This window comes from Melanerpes formicivorus, unplaced genomic scaffold (genome assembly GCF_026170545.1).
Source record: "Melanerpes formicivorus ecotype bairdi unplaced genomic scaffold, bMelFor1.0.p_v2 SCAF_7, whole genome shotgun sequence".
Lineage (NCBI taxonomy): Eukaryota > Metazoa > Chordata > Aves > Piciformes > Picidae > Melanerpes > Melanerpes formicivorus.
In genome coordinates this window covers 16,136,640-16,153,398 of record NW_027142359.1, presented here as the reverse complement: position 1 = coordinate 16,153,398, position 16,759 = coordinate 16,136,640, and the positions used below count along the sequence as shown (strand labels likewise).

At 38.4% G+C, this 16,759-nt stretch overlaps 1 protein-coding gene across 5 annotated transcripts in view; it reads left to right on the top strand.

Annotated features, from left to right (window-relative positions):
• The window catches only part of COL24A1 (collagen type XXIV alpha 1 chain), a 126,147-nt gene that overhangs the window by 93,141 nt on the left and 16,247 nt on the right, over window positions 1-16,759 (top strand). For 4 of the 5 annotated variants that reach the window (XR_010987677.1, XM_068141188.1, XM_068141187.1 and 1 more), the window contains 13 exons: window positions 1,660-1,713; window positions 2,172-2,279; window positions 3,460-3,513; window positions 4,244-4,297; window positions 5,947-6,003; window positions 7,649-7,702; window positions 8,726-8,779; window positions 8,886-8,939; window positions 10,447-10,500; window positions 12,102-12,209; window positions 14,829-14,936; window positions 16,397-16,504; window positions 16,593-16,646. Coding sequence is in view for 4 of the 5 variants with exons in the window: in XM_068141188.1 (XP_067997289.1) it covers window positions 1,660-1,713; window positions 2,172-2,279; window positions 3,460-3,513; window positions 4,244-4,297; window positions 5,947-6,003; window positions 7,649-7,702; window positions 8,726-8,779; window positions 8,886-8,939; window positions 10,447-10,500; window positions 12,102-12,209; window positions 14,829-14,936; window positions 16,397-16,504; window positions 16,593-16,646 (921 nt within the window). In the remaining variant the exon portion in view is untranslated. The remainder of the gene's footprint in view (window positions 1-1,659; window positions 1,714-2,171; window positions 2,280-3,459; window positions 3,514-4,243; window positions 4,298-5,946; window positions 6,004-7,648; window positions 7,703-8,725; window positions 8,780-8,885; window positions 8,940-10,446; window positions 10,501-12,101; window positions 12,210-14,828; window positions 14,937-16,396; window positions 16,505-16,592; window positions 16,647-16,759) is intronic. The other variant, XM_068141190.1, reaches the window with a different exon arrangement.

Below are 16,759 nucleotides of genomic sequence, written 5' to 3'. Positions count from 1 at the left end.
ACAGAGATTGCAGATGGAGGGAAAGGACAGCAAGCATACATAAATAGTAGATGAGCAGTGGGATGTGTAGTCAACACTGTTAGATCAGTTCAGATGTTTGTTCTGGCATCACTCCCAGCAGCTAGAGCCCTTCTAGAAAATCTATTTTGCTGAAATTTTATGCAACTTCTTCATATGAACTAATATTTTGGAGCATATTTTCCAAAGCAAGTCTGTAGCTTCAACTTAGACATCAGATTCATGTACCAAAAATCATCATGTTCTCATTTGCAGTCCTCTGGCTGCCTTCTCTTTAGCTTTTCTGCAGTGATGCAGTTTGAGTAAACATTAGTTGGAGGGCCAGCTGACAGCTGCTGTGAGCACTGTCCCCTCTGTCCTGTAAGCATTAATGTTACAATCTGATGTCTTTAGTTCTATGTTCTTCGCAGTGAACTACTCTCCTCATGAAGGAAAAAAGCACTTGATGTGCTATGAAACAATTTTTGTTCCTGACACAACAGTATCGCCCTGACTTCTTTTTCTCTCTGTTTTGGATTGGCGATTCTGGAAAAGCATGGAAGCTTCATATATTGAAATTATCAAAAAACAGCTCAGCCTTGGCATGCCTACATTGTATGTAATCATACTCATAGATTGTAAACAACATCAGCAGTGCTGCTGTGCTTCAGTGAGACAGGAGGGTCTGGCAATTCAGTGTTTGGGAGGATGTGGTTACTGGGGGATTTTCCACATTTCTTTTCCACACATTCCAACGGTGGCTGCAGAGCTGCCTCCCTCCCCACTCATACTCTGGGAGTGCTCACATCACAGTTTTGGTTTGACCTCCTTCTAGGAATGTGGACAGATCATAACATCTTGGGCCAAACATGGAAATTAGTTCTATAATCAATTGTCTGAGTGTTTTATTGGAAATGAGAATAAGACTGCATTTTTCTTAGAAGTTTACAAAGCAACAAGCTTCCCAAATTAGCTTCAACTGCATTTACCCTGGCTTATCACCACAATGACTCAAAAAATCCAAATATATCTCCCTTTATCCAAAAATGAGGCTAAATTACCTCCTCTAACTCACAGAATTTCAAGGTAAACTGAAACCAATGAGCAGCCTTTGGGAAGGGTCAATTTTTGAAACGGCCTAGAGGGCATCAGGGCTGTAGCTCCACAGCACCCTTCATCTGCAGCAGCACACCCAATTACACAGTCACCAAGATGCAGGCAATGGTAGGCATCACCACTTACTAAGTTAGGTCCCTGCTCTACAAGTTGTGTCAGAGCCCCTGCTCTTCACACTTGACAGCCTAAGGGTTTCTTAGTTTGCCTCTGGTTATATATTGTGTTTCTCTAAATCCCATGATTGTATTGAAGCAGTTTTATTCCTAAAGTACTATTTTCTGTGTGGACAAGGTTTATTGGCTCCCCACACACTATTTTCAGCGCATTTTCACTGGTCTTTCGATAAGTGATCCCTGATGCTTGCCCACTTGTTTCTGCGGTAACTTGAAATAGTCTTACAAACTTGCTTGCAGCCACCATTAATGAAATTTTTCCTCCCATATCTCTGCATTCCAAAAGCTTACTTAGTTATCCAATTGGGAGCACAGTTTAAATGTTTTCAAGCTTTTCTTATTCATTTATTTTTTCTCCTCAATAAATGTACAGGGCCCTGAAGGAACACCAGGAAATCCAGGTCAGAGGGGCCGTTTAGGAAAGAAGGTAGCATTATTCATATTCCAAATTCTCTTCTTTGTATCTGAAACTCAAACTTACATTACAAAATTATTCCACTGAACCAAGTCTATCCCTGTTTCATGTCATGCTTCAAGCCAATGTTTTTCTTTCCAGCTGCAGCAATTAGAATTATTCTCACTCTGCAATCAGTAGCATTCAGGACTTCGGGAAACTGACATTTGTATCAGAATGTGATTTTCCAACTCAGAACAGTTTCTGCTGCTATTAAAAATATCAATTCTGGCTAAAACAAAGCAAACCAATACGCTTTAGCAGAGGGGTCTTTTTCACTGCAGAGCTCTGGGTTCGGACACTCTAAGTGGTACAGTGTATATCATATGTAAATGTGGTAGTCCTATTAAATAATGTTACTCACTCTGGTGAGTATTGTACTTTGAAAGAGTTGTAGTTTCTTACTATTTTTAATACAATAACACCAACAGGGTGAAAAAGGGCAGCTTGGCCCTCCTGGAGAAATGGGACCTGCTGGAGACTCAGGACAGCCTGGAGAAATTGGTCCCAAAGGTGCAAGAGGAACTCGAGGTCCCTTGGTTTGTACAAAATATGCTTATTTAAGAGCTCATATATTTCTGGTTTAACTGAATCGCATCTCTTCATGGAAAGAGGCAAGTCACAGCTGTAACATGTATGCATATTTTCTGAGGTAGCTGGAGAATGCAGGCAGTGTCCTTCCCATTATGTGCATCCCGATGCGTGCCCTAGTCTTTCAGCATCAGAATAAGACCTGTGCACCTTTCCAAACAGAAATATGTGTCATGGACCTGAAAGGAGCTATCTCATGCTCTGCTCATGTTCCTAATCTCACTATCAGAAGAGCATGCTATGGAGTAGTCATGCCCCACAAGTCAATAATGTGCTCTTGTGGCAAGAAGACCAATGCCATTCTGGGTGTGTGTTAGAAGGGCTGTGGTCAGTAGGTCCAGAGAGGTTCTCTTCCCCCTCTACTCTGCCTTGCTGAGGCTGCATCTCGAATATTGTATCCAGTTCAGGGCCCCTCAGTTCAGGAAGGACTGGGAACTGTTTGAAGAAGTCCAGTACAGAGCCACAAAAATAATTAGGAGAGTGGAATACCTGCCTTACAAGGGGAGACTGAGGGAGCTGGGGCCCTTTAGCTTGGAGAAAAGGAGACTAAGGGGTGACCTCATTAATCTTTATAAATATGTAAAGGGTGAGTGCCAAGAGGATGGAGTCAGGCTCTTCTCAGTGTTGCCAAATGGCAGGACAAGGGGCAATAGGTGGAAGTTGAGGCATAGGAAGTTCCATAGAAACACGAGGAAAACTTTTTTCACTGTGAGTGTGATGGAATACTGGAACAGGCTGACCAGGGGGGTTGTGGAGTCTCTCTCTCCCTGGTGCTACTCAAAACCTGCCTGGATGCAGTCCTGTGTGATCTGGTATAGGTGATCCTGCTCTGGCAGGGAGGTTGGACTAAATGATCTTTCAAGGTCTCTTCCAGCCCCTAGCATCCTGTGATTCTGTGATTCTTTAATCCACATACACCCATGTATAACCTCACTGCTGCTTAAACCTTTTCAGTTCCAAGAACAGAAATCATGAGGTTTGCTATTACTTAAAATACTGAAATTGGACCTAATAAAAAAATTGCCTGTGCTTCTCAAATCTCAACATTTAAGATTTTTTCAAGTGACATTGTTGTGATATTTTGCAACAGAACTAATTTTCCTGTCACTGATTTATCACATTTAACAGGGACACCTAGGAGGAATGGGACTTGAAGGAGAGTCAGGAATTCCAGGCTATGGGGTGAGTTTATTAAATTCATCTACAAACACATCCCTAAGTAAGTCTATGGTACTCCAAATAATTTCAAAGATGGGTGTCTGCATGCAGAACACATAAATATCTTTAAGAGAGTCAGATACTCACATATGTTTATATGACATGTGATAATGTTAGCCTTATGCAATGATTACTGGCTTTTATGAGCTCCCTAGCATTTGTTTTTTGCAAACTTTTTTTGACTAATGTATCTCTCTCTTTGTGAATAAAGTTAATATAAAACAGTATAAATAGAGTTCAGCAAACACCACTACTTTTGCTTACTGTGTGGCCAGGCAGAACAGTAAATCAATACACAAAAACTGGTTGAATGAGTTTGGTTAAGCACGTAAAGATATTGTGCCCTTTAACTGAAAAGTGTTTATGATCATCATCATAGATGGATTGAGTCCTGTCATATCTTTTTTCCAAGCAGAAATTTCCATCAGTGTTCCTAGCCTCAAAGTGAGAACCAGCCCAGCTCCCCTCACCTGCCCCAAACCTTGCCAGAATGTTTGGTTGCCCAATGTGCACAGAGCTTTTCCTGCACATAATACATTTTTTGCCTGGGCACATTAATTTTGAGCCATATCACTATTTACCATTATTAGCAAGCAGCTAAAAAATAATAATAACAAGCAGCTAAAAGAGAGTTTGGAATCAATTAGTTCTTTGGTTAGTTTTGGAACTAAGTTTTGTTTTGTTTCTTCTCTAGGGTCACCAGGGTCCTCCAGGGCCTGCAGGGCCCCCAGGACCCAAAGGAGAAAAGGTATGAAGACAGACGGTACTCCTACAATTTGAGCAATTACAAAGCAAGGAAATGTTACTACATGCCCTCTGTTTTCCACCACATGCAACAACAGCCACTGTTTGCAATATTTATCAGTACTGGAGAGAATAGAAATTCCAAAGTGGGGAAATCGATCATTCAGTGGCAGAGTTCCCAATTATACAGCTGAAATGTATCAGGTTTTAAAACACACGGTACCCACTCTAAGAAACACATCCTATTGTATCAGAAAGCACCACTGTCCTTAGTGAACACTGCTGACAGTAATACTCATCATGAAACAAGCTAAGTATTTACCTAGCTTTAAGCCTGTGAGTATGCTCTCAGATTTTGCTGAAAGTCCTGCAAATATGGACAAAGGTCTGTGCTTAATATAAAATGTTAGAGGCAGGATGTTACCTCAGTCCTGCCATGTCAGTGTAAAATTCACTGTTGCTCTTTTAAGTCTCAAATCCTCCAGAAAGATTTATGTGCTGACTGAAATCTGTGTGGCCCCTAGGAGGCACAGATTAGTTTGAAATTGCATCTGACAGAGATTCTTATATTGGTGCCAGTATTGCAGTGAATACTGCTAATAGTGGTTCTGATAAAATTTTCAGAAACAATAACTGAAAAGGCAGTTGTTTGGTGTCTAGCTTGCTTGGTCACTACTGAAAAAGCACTTTGATGTGTATTTGGAAACCCTTAATCATATTTAAGATGTGAGCTTCTTGGCATTAGGATGAGAGGAAATGGCCTCAAGTTGCATTAGAGAAGGCTTAGTTTGGATATTAGAAGAAACTTCTTCACTGAATTACCAAACACTGGAATAGGCTCCCAAGGGAGGTGGCTGAATCCCCTTCCCTGGAGACTCTTAAAAGACACACAAATGTGGTGCTAAGGGACGTGGTTTAGCACCAGACTTGGTAGATAATGGTTGGACTTGATGAGCTTAAAGGTCTTTTCTAACCACAAGGAATCTCTTCCATGATTCTGTGAAATGCTGGTAAGTAGCATCTGGAAAAGATAAGTTTGTGTCTATTGGTTTGGATGGCAGTTGTTTCATATTTGAAATTTAATAGAGTTCAGGCTTAGTGTTGGAGTCTTCTGTGCACTTGTTTTTCTATATTTAGTATGTTTCTCAAAACAGTGGAAGAAATTTTCTTTTTTTCCTCCTGTCAAATATCCTGTTTATGCTTTTTCTCATTAAATAAATAAATGATTATATGGACCCTTTTCAAGTATCTCTCTCTCTCTATATATATATATAAATATATAGATATGTCTTTGAAAAGAGAGAAATTACTTAGCTTTTTTTTTTCTTTCCTTCCTAAATGTCTTCAGCACATTTAGGTACATATTAAAATGAAGTTACAATTTTTAACATGTTAAAACCATAGGCATCATATTAGAGACTGGATGTGTCACTTAGTACCATTGTTTAGTTGATTAGATGGTGTTGGGTGATAGGTTGGACTCAATGACCTCGAAGGTCTTTTTGAACCTAGTTCATTCTGTATTCTGTATATTTACTTTTAGCATCTGTAATAATGTGCTCTCTGGGTGTCTATTAGCGTTTGAACATGTGTGCATTGTAGACAAGGTCGAATCTCCATATTAATATTTTTTAATACTTATCATGGTTTTAGGGTTACCCAGGAGAAGACAATACAGTCCTTGGACCACCTGGGCCCATAGGTGAACCAGTAGGTCTTTCTTTCTCAAAAAAATTATATTACTACCTCTCAAGGCAAGAGAAAATGCAAATTCTTTCTGGTACTTTATATCATTGTCTCAGTAGTCAGTACTTGCAGAAAAATGTAGAATGATGATCCTTTAATTGGTAATCCCTCTCTGAAAAATGCAGTCATGTGCTCTTTCCTGATAAAGACTATGTGCCCTGTGTTAAATTATACTAATGCCATTCCTCTGTGTTTAGGTCAGTACATTTTGGAACAGAATTTTACCCTCTCTGTTTATTCTGAATTATACCTAATTGGTTTACTAACCAGAAACACATTTTGACTTATTTCATTTTCACTACAAAGGCAATTTAGCTAATTTAGAGAGAGCTGCATTTTGTAACTTTTTTTTTAACTTAATTCATATGTTGAGTATCTCTTTGCAGCAGTTATGAACATGTCAAGAAAAAAAAATCCATCTCAAAATCTTATTAAACAGTGTTTCATTTTCAGACTGATTGCACCAGAAGTAATACTTGTACAGCCTACTTCTCTTCTCTTCACTACTAAATCTTACTATTTATGCTTCACGTCCTCAAAATGCAGGGCTATAAAACCCTGAATGTAACTGAAAGCAGGGTCTGCACTAGATTCTTACTTATGGTAATGCATGAGATAAGAGACTCCAGCCAATTCAGTTGTAGACAAACTGTCTCTGTAAAGCTGTGTGCTCAAATGTCATAAGCAGGGCCTTTCCACCTTGTGGATTCCATCTAGGAAGTGTGCCATGAGGCTGTTGAAACATTGGAGAGTATACAGGCAGTTGCATAATATTATGTTAGTGGATATGCTGCAGTAGGTGATGCCTAGCCAATTTTTCATGATGAGACACATAATGATTGACTGGATGTACTTTGGAAAATCTTTGACATTTATTTGGTCATGATTCCCTGTCCCATAATTTTTCCTTTGACTGACATTTGGACTGTTTGATACAATGAGAATTAAAATTCTGGGGAAAAATCCTGTATCCTGTAGGATTGGAGTAGGGATCTTTCCATAAAGTAGTACCAGCTAGGTGTCTGAGCGCAGCAGGGTGAACCATGACTGACAAAAATTTTTCTTTTCTCTCTGCTCCTGTGCAGCTCTTGTGTGAGACATGCTGAGGGATTGAAATTGCCTTTTTATTAGGGCAAACATCAGATTTAAGCAGAGTACATCCAGCCATTTCAGAAAAAATATACAATTTTTAATGTGCTGTCTTACAGAAACCATGAAAGTTTTCCTTGCATATCTTGAAAACAAAATCTCTTCATTTATTTATGGAGACTATTAGTTTGGATATGTACATGAGGGTATAAACCTGGAGAGGTCCTACTGATGTCAATATTCCTATTTCATTTATGCTGACGTAAGATGTATATTTCAGCTTCTAGTCTTCAGATACAAAATATTTTAGACAGTGGCTGCTGTCTGACAGCAATGTGTTTTGCTGAGGTAAAAAAGCATGTTAATTCCTTTAGACAAGCTTGCTTCCATCTTTGCAATCCTCAATTCCAACTCATTGGTTAGTCTGCTTTGAGAGGTATACCATCTCCTTTCAGTACTTCACTGCACCATTTTTTTTCAGTTCAGGTGTAATATTTTGCTCCTTGATTTTTCTCTCCAGGGTCCTAGTGGTGAACGTGGAGATAGAGGAGAACCTGGTGATGAAGGCTACAAGGTAATACATCTTGCTCACTAGTCTTTTTATTTGAACATGGCGTGCTGAGCAATCATGTAAAGGAATGTAGCAGAAATGTCATCTTCTCTCACAAGTGTCCAGAAATGGACTTGCTGTTGTCTCACTGATGAGCTTTTAGAAGTTATTAAAGCATCTTTCTTATGAGGAGAAGAGAGCTGGGACTCATGCTGGAGAAGAGAACACTTGGGTGATCTTATTCTGTATAAATATCTAATGGGATGGAATGAAGATGAAGGAGCCAGTCTTGTCTCAGTAGTGTCTAGTGGCAGGTCAAGAGGAAAAGGGCAAAATTAAAACATATTAAACTCCTTTTGAACACAAGAAAATGATTTTTTTTTAATATGAGGGTGACTGAGAACCAAAACAAGCTGCCCAGAGAGGCTGTAGAGTCTCCATCTTTGGAACTGCTCAAAATCTGACTGGGTGTGGTCCCAGACAAACTTCTCTACCGCACCCTGCATGGGAAGTAGGGATTGCATTAGATAATCTCATGAGGTCCCTTTCAGCCTGAACAGTTCTGTAATACTGAATCAATTAAATCCTTTTTTCTCTGAGACGTAAGCACTGTTTCTTTGTAAATCTAATAATTAATAATTATTTGTATTCAGTCTTTCAGCATATACAGATTGGATGGCAGCTCTTGCTAATTGCTGATGCATTTTGCTGAAACACAAAAGAAACAGTCCTTGACATAGAATATTCTGTTTACCTTACACAGATAATACAGGTAGATATCAAAAAAAGAATTGAATATGATCTGTTCTTACAGAAGTGCAGAAATGTTTAAACAATACGTAATTCTCACATGAATTTGGAGTAGAGAATTTAAAGAAGAAAAATTCCCTGCAGTCTGATCTTAGGAGAGCTGAGTATACATTATATAGGTCACATCAGTGAAGCTGGGGCAATCCAGCACCTCCCAGGATGGGCTTTACAGGGAAATCTATAGCTCACTGAGCATGACCTCCTGAGTTACTTATCTAATATACTTTCTCTTCCTAGGGACATACAGGTCTTCCAGGGCTTAGAGGACCTATTGGACAGCAGGGGCCTCCAGTAAGTGTTTCAAACAAGTGAGATTTCTCTACTGGATGTTGAAAATACATTTTCATCTGCATCTAAATGATTCATTTTATTTATTTAATATATGTTCTTTCCAAAGGGAGAGCCAGGTGAATTGGGAGAGCAAGGACAAAAAGGAGAAAGAGGTCCAGAAGTAAGTGGAAAAAAGTAAAGCAAAACTGACTTAACTGGAATTTGTGTGTTTCCCTGTTCACTGACTGCCCTTGTGAAACTGTTCTATAAGGCTAAAATTCACTGTTTGAGTTTACTTTTCATACTGGCAGGGACAACAAAAATACAGAATCTAAAACTGCACAATGATCTGGGGTACTAAATATGTGTTATTTGATAGGTAAGTGGTTTTACTTTGGAATGATATAATGCATTTGAGAGGCTCTTTTAGAAATGCTTGAGTGATAGTAAATTACATCTTTAAATGGAGTTCCTTGTGGCAAACTATCTCTGAAAAGCACCCAGGAATTTACTGCTCTGACCTCTAAATGAAGCCAACTCATACTGTGCTGCACTGAGTTTTCAATGATAGAAATAAGGAATTTGCTGCAGAATGGTAGAGGAATAATGACAGAGCAAGTCACAAAAAAAAAGACAAAAGACTAAATCTTTTCTTTTAGAGAGAATAGTTCATCTTGGTGGTGTGTTGAAAATTGTATTTTATACTGTTCATTGAATATACATATTCCAGTTCTGATTAGTGGACCTTTTTATGCCTTTCTTAATATAAAGGCATTAAATTAAGGTATAGAGCTAAATTACCATCTTTAATTATAAACCATTTACTCTAACATTGACTTTAGCTTTTCACTTTATTGCATGTTACATAACATTGCAGCATAGTAATTTAGTATCATTTATACTTTAAGAACAGTGTTTAAAATAATTAATCCAGAAAATCTTGGAAACCTTTTTCTACTTGTTCTATGCTAACAAGCTGTACTCTTTTCCCTGGTGTCCAAGTAGTTGTATCTTTTAGTGGCAGGATAAAATTCATGCCATAGATCTTTATATTTTATGATGAATATCCTATAAAGAAAAATTCTCAGAGATGCTTTTGACCCATTCTGAGCTTTTCGTACTTGGCTTTCTATGTTTCTAAACCACTTATAAGAAAATTATCTCCTATCAGTATCACTTCAGATTTCTATGACTGCAGATTCCTAGATTGGTCAAGGCCAAAAAGAAATAAATATTAATCTGATTTTAAGTAAATTTTCCTTTTGTGTACATATTACTTAAAAAGAATGTTTCCATATGTGACACTGTTATTTTCTAGTATTCCTCTCCACACTCAGTGGCCTCCTTTTCTTTATTTCCCTTTTTAAAAGGTACAGGAAGTTCAGTAATATCAAAGTGTGCTTCCTTATAGAGATGTGGCTGATAGAGGAGAAATTGCCAGATTCATAGCGAAAAACCTTATGCCTTTTGTTTTTGAAACACTGTAGCGATTCAGCAAGTGGAAAAAATATATACAGTTCTACCCAAAGTATGTTCACTTGAACAGCTTTCTGCTCTCTCCTGAAGTGGAAATAATGTGATCCAAAGCCACACATTGTGCATGTGTACTAGAGGAGAACAATTCTCACCTCTTCTTATCAGACTGAGTTTAAGACATCTGTCAGTTCACAAGTACTTGTAACTTTTAGGGGCCCATGGGGAAGAAAGGAGCAACAGGTCAGGCAGGCAAACCTGGAATTCCGGTAAGTAACAAAAGTCTACAGTCTATCTTCAGGTTATAAAACTAATAAGATAATAACTAATAAAACAAAAATTGGGTTGTGTCAATGGTACCAGAAAATTTCATGCTCATTCTAAAGAACCTACTTCATGTCTAGGAGTGTAAAAGAACCCTGGTGGAAATACAACTGGTGTTTGAAAGTATGTTGAATTGTAATGTTAATACATGGAAGTGAAGTGTAGCTAATACAACAAGGTCCTTCCCACTTGTAGAATTACTTAATTAGATTACTTTTGCATGTAGCTTGTAGTCAAAGTGCAAGTCATCATAATTATATTGCATGGAGCTGTACTACTGTTCACTCTCTGTTTCCATCCATTTGTGGTGCAGCTGAAGCATACAGAAGCCTGGATTCGTATGTCCACAATGGATAGGGCTGGAAGATTCCCAGAGCCTTACTTTTTTCTTTAACTTGACCCAAGCTGAATTTTTTCATGTTCTCTTTTGAGTTACTGTAGATAAGCTAACTTGCATCTGCCCATTTCTCCCTTACGGAGAAAAAAGAGCAGAAAGCAGTAGGTGTTCTGTAAACATGACCAAGAACAAACTGAATCAACGCTATTTTGGTCCCCTAATAAATAATGCCACACCAGGACATACTGTAAATAACTTTTACTACCTCACATCAAAACATTGTCAGTAACCAGAAAAATGCTGCTGCTTTGCAGAACTTGGGCCTGCTGGGCAGAGTGCAAGAAGGGCCTTTTGAAGGCAGGAACCGTTTGTCTTATGTAAATACTTGGCTCTTTCCTCTGTAGGACTGCAGAGAGTATATCATTCAGCAGACAAAGGGAAAAAGGGAAAGGCAAGACATTTGGAGAAGTGAGGAGGGGAAATAGGAAGTCTCAAAGCACATCCCAAGAGCAAGATACTTCAACCAGAAGTTAGGAATAAGATTAAGCGACACACTTCTTACATTGCATATGCCTGTTAAATACAATTTTTGTAACAAGATATGTTGTAGTTAGCATATTCTAACTTCCTGAGAGATGCATTCATGCAGAGATGACTGCAGAACTCCAAGCCCCTTAAGATTGTGTATGTCAGTCTAAAAGAACATAATTGTAAAGAAAAAAAATCACTGTATCCCTGGTGGATGTGACATGAGGCTTTTTCATGCAACTGTAGCTAGTTAGCACAAACTTGCCTTATTAGAAGACTGTATATATTTTGGAAATGTTCAAATTTGAACAGCATGTATTTGTGAATGTACAGCACAGAATATAAAGTAACATAAAGGCTGAAAAGATATATGGTTGGGTTTTTCACAGGGATAAATAAATTACTTTTTTAGGTTTCCTCACTTCAGTTTAAACACAGAGGGGTCAGCCCAATGATTTCAGGTGAATGTGCTCAGATCTTACAACACAGCAAGTCTAGGGTTAAGTGAAGAATATTTCAAACCAAGCATCATAACTCAGAGCTCCCTTTTCAAGTATTCATTTGTATCACTGGGTATGTTATTATGTAGGCTTTAGGAAATACTGTGGCTAAAATCTAGTTCAGTGATGGTGAAGATGAAGAGAGCTAACAATGCTGTATTTAATTTTAATTTGTTTCAAGGGAAAACCAGGGCCAGCTGGGGAGAAAGGAGGAGTTGGATACCCTGGACCAGAAGGCATTTCTGGGAACCCTGGCAAGCCTGGGCTGTCAGGAAAGCCTGGCCCTAAGGTAAGTTGCCTTCCACATTGCCTCTCTTTATGTCATCCTGCATTACAGACTTTCTAAGATTAATGTATTTAAACAGAAGGACACATTCTCAGTTTCTTGAGCATCTGACAATTAGACCAATTGTTTTGTTTCTCTTTTTCTCCTGATGTTCTGGCCAGGATGCAAATTTAGCATAATCACAGAATGTTAGGGGTTGGAAGCACCTCCAGAGAGCATCAATTTCAATCCCCCTGCCAAAGCAGGATCACCTAGGGCAGGCTGCACAGGAATGCATCCAGGCAGGTTTTGAAAGTCTCCAGACAAGGAGACTCCGCAGTCTCTCTTGGGCAGCCGCTTCCAGTGCTCCATCAAACTCACTGGAAAGAAGTGTCTTCTCATGTTGAGGTGGCACCTCCTGTGTTCTAACTTGTACCCATTGATCCTTGTCCTATCACTGGGCACCACTGAAAAGAGACTGTCACCTTCATCTTGACACCCACACCTCAGGTATTTATAAATGTTGATAAGATCACAAGGACCCCAGGGAAGTGTGCTGTAAGAAAAAAACATTTCACTGGCATTTGTTGGTAGCAATTACAGCCAAGTGAAAATGCTTTCTTAATCTCAGAGGCTTGGCAGTTCTGTTCTGGAAATGAGATATAGAGCCCAGCTGAGACTGTTTCCACTCAGGCTTTGAGATGATCCCGCACTTTCCTTATTGCCTTAAGTTTGTAAGCTTTGCAGTCTTGCAGTGAGTTTGTTTTTCATCTTGAGCCAAGGGTGGTCACCTGCTGCCAGCTGTTTCTAGAAGCAGTGATGCAGCTCTTCAGGAGAAGAGGGAGAAAATGCCTTTACTTGTTCTTATTTTCGAAAGTCTGATCACTGTTTTCAGGTGTGGTATTTCTCAGTAGTTCTTGTTAGATGGACCAGCCATTGTTATAAAAGGAAGGCAAGTTAGATTTGGTGGTGGGAAATAATCAATGTGCCAAACCTATCTGGTTCAAGAAAAAGAAAACTAAACAAGTTACCCATAGGGGGCAGATGTACCCTGCTCTTTAGAGTTAGGAGTATCAACCCAAAGAATTCTTACGTTCTACCTTTCCACTCAAAATGTTGCCTGTCTTTTCCACTACTCTGTATGAACAATATAGAGTAGCATCACAATTGTAATAAAGAGGCTTGTCAATGGCTTTTGCCACAATAAATACAAGTTTATTAGTCCATCAGAACATAAGCCACAGTACTATAATCAAAAGCCCTGTAAAACATGTTAATTTAAAAGTCATAATTCAATGAATGCTTAGCTGAATGCAATGTTATATATATATATATATATATATTCTTTCTTATTTGTATATGTGTGTGTGTATTTCTACTAAATGATATCACAGAAATATTTATTTGGATGGCAGTGAAATTCCACTTTGTGTTTTTTAATGTGTCAAAATTGGCTTAAACTCCATGTACTAAGTAACATGCTTTTTTCAGTCATAGTTGCTTTTGTTTATGTTCTCATACATTTCCATAACAAATGATCTAATCTTCATGAGGTAAAGTTACTGTATCTGAATCCCTATAGAGTGCACACAATCATCCTAATATTTTCAGCATGTCTGATATTTATGAATAAGGGTGTTGAATTTTGAATGAGTCTGTGGGAAGGTAGTCTCATTTTGTTTCTTCTTGTAAAGTTCCTTCTTGAAAAAATCAATACTGTGAGTCTCAACTGTATTTTCAGTCCACCTGTAACAAATTAATTCAGCATCTTGTTTTCATCAGAAAGAGCTCCTTATCATAGGCTTAGAATCCTCAGACATCATACAACACTCATCCAAGAACCATCTCCAGGGATCATCTTCCACAATTAATGGAGATTAGTACTCTTTTCATGCAGATTTCAAAACAGAGTTAGAGCAGAATTAAACAGGGATCAGTGCTAAAGGCTATTAATCTGAAGATGCAAATAATCAGATCTGGGAAAATGTTAGGTCCCATATAAACTATTCTGTATGATTACCTGTAGGAGGTAAGACTAGTCACTAGTATGCCCAGTAGTTTTCCCATATATACTTGAGTGCACAATTACTGTGGACAGAATATTGTTCACTCTTTTTTGATTACTGGTGTCTAAGCTGGGCAACTATTCATCTTTAGGAGGGTGCCAACAGGGAGGATGCCTTACATAAGCCAACTGATTCTCTTAAATATTCTCAGAAGTTTTCAAGTCTAGGTAGGTGATCCCACACAAATGACAACAGGATGTATTTAGGGTAGGAAGAGCAAGGTTTAATATGAGCACTGGACTGAACAACTGCAGTGGGCTGTGACATGGTTAGTATTTGCTTTGCTGACGGTCAATGACTTGTTAAACATTTTATAATAACTTGAGTCCTCAGAAACCTGAGTCCAACTCAATGTAGCTTTATTGATAAGTATGACAGAATTTTGCTTTTACAGTATTAGCAGAAATCCAGATGATGCTGCCAATCATTGTCTTTTCATATATTTTGATGTACTATCAATGTGTACCTGTATATACAGGAAGCAGTGGCTTTGTGCATTATACTCCTGTTATAGCATAAAATGAAAAAAGCAGGTTTGGCTGTTCTGCTTGTAATCAATTGTTTTCAATTTATTAAGGGCAATAAAGGAAACTCAGGCTTACAAGGTCTGGCAGGTTATCCTGGAGCACGAGGTCCCAAGGGATTGCCAGGCATGCCAGGGCCCAGGGGAGAAGCCGGACTGAAGGTACACTCCTGTGATCTTGTTTAAGTACAGTGTTACTGATACTGCTTAGTCTTCATGCTGCGAGCAGTGATTGTGCATCCACCATGCTACTGTTAATTATGCAAGTAATTGACACTAAAACTTATTTGAAGGGTAAGAGTGTAAGTTGTGCTGACCTCGTTTTTGAAAACAGTCCCATCCACCTGGATGCAATTCCCAGTCCAGAAGCCATTCAACACACTTTGGGTTTTAGTGAAAGTTTCAGGGCCAGGTGTTTCCTGACTTTTCTTCTTAAAATTATGTAACTGCTACAACAGTTGGGATGATTTGGATACCTAAATGGTCTACTAGCAGAGAAGTATGGGAATTTGAAGCCTAAGTCCCAAGTTTGGGTGCTCAGAAGCCCCCAGACTTTTCTGGGCAGTCCATTTATCACAAAATTGCTATTGTTCAGCCCTTTCAGTAAGAAGAAATCTAAGTTTTCCAGACAGTTCTGGTTGCCTTGCATCAGCACATCCCCGTATTAATTCGACTCAGTGTTTAAGAAAAATAAACAAACCCAGAATTTTTTTTTTTTGCCATTTACAATAGAATTTTCAATCAAAAATCACAATTCATCATGCTCTTTTATTGGTAAGCAGTTTTTTAAAACCTTAAGTTACTTGAAAATTGGGAGAGGGAAATACTGTCTTCGATATCTTTTCATGAAAATATTTTTCTTTAAACTGTATTCACTATTTGTAGTATTTACTGCCAGTGCTCACAGTCTGATTTTTACTGCTGTGTCTAGACAATGAACCATAGGAGGTAGTTTCTGCTCAGAAGTGTTTGAATCTCAAAAAGACAGGGAATAAATGAGGGTGAGGAAAAACTGTTACTGCATAGCACAAATTAAGTGTGGTCATATCAAGGCAGGTCAAAAGTCTTTGTTAAAGCAGAAAGATAACACCTAGGAAAGGGCATAAGCACAAGACAAGCATGAAAGGTTTAGACTCACAGCCTTAATTGGAGCTCGGTAACCTCCCGAGCTAGACATGGTTTCCATGTGTTTCATAGTCCTCAGAATATTTTTCTTCCATGAAGTTTTCTTGTTTCCATTTGAGACAATGTAAACTTTTAGTCTAACAACAAGGAGTTCCACAGCTATACTATGCTTTGTTCAGAGGATTAGATTTTAAATTTGCTTCTAACCTGCCTGTTCTGTATTTCATTTTGTGATTTTAATGTTTGTTGTAAGGCACTATACTGGAAATGATCCAACATGTATGTTTTTTGTATGTTTCCAAGCCAAGAAACAGTCAGGTCACATTTGCATGTTGTGAATGTATGATTATTGAAAACATTACTGATGGAAATAAAAGTAATGTAGTAGGTATATTTCTTAGAGAGAAGACATGTTCCATGTTTCTGCCAAGAAACCCATCTTTACATTTGTAACTGTTATAATTGTAATGAAGGATGCATTATCTTCCTATTGATAGGGTGAGACAGGGATTCTTGGTCATCCAGGAAAGCGAGGCAAAAGAGGCCTTCCAGGATCACAAGGTGACCAAGGACCAGCAGGAGACACAGGACTGAAAGGACAGACTGTATGTAATCATAGCTGTTAATGCAAAACAACTAGTTCCAAGAGTTACCAACATGAAACAATAGAACAGATGTCTGCCTCTATTACAGGGAGAAGATGGAGATCAAGGTTTAATGGGGATTCAAGGATTACCAGGTCTAAGAGTATGTGCTCATTCTTTTCTGTTGGATCTTAAGCCATTTACAGAGTAAGAACATCAGGAAAGCATAGAATTAATTAACTTTAATAATAATTTATTCAAAATGCATCTGAACCA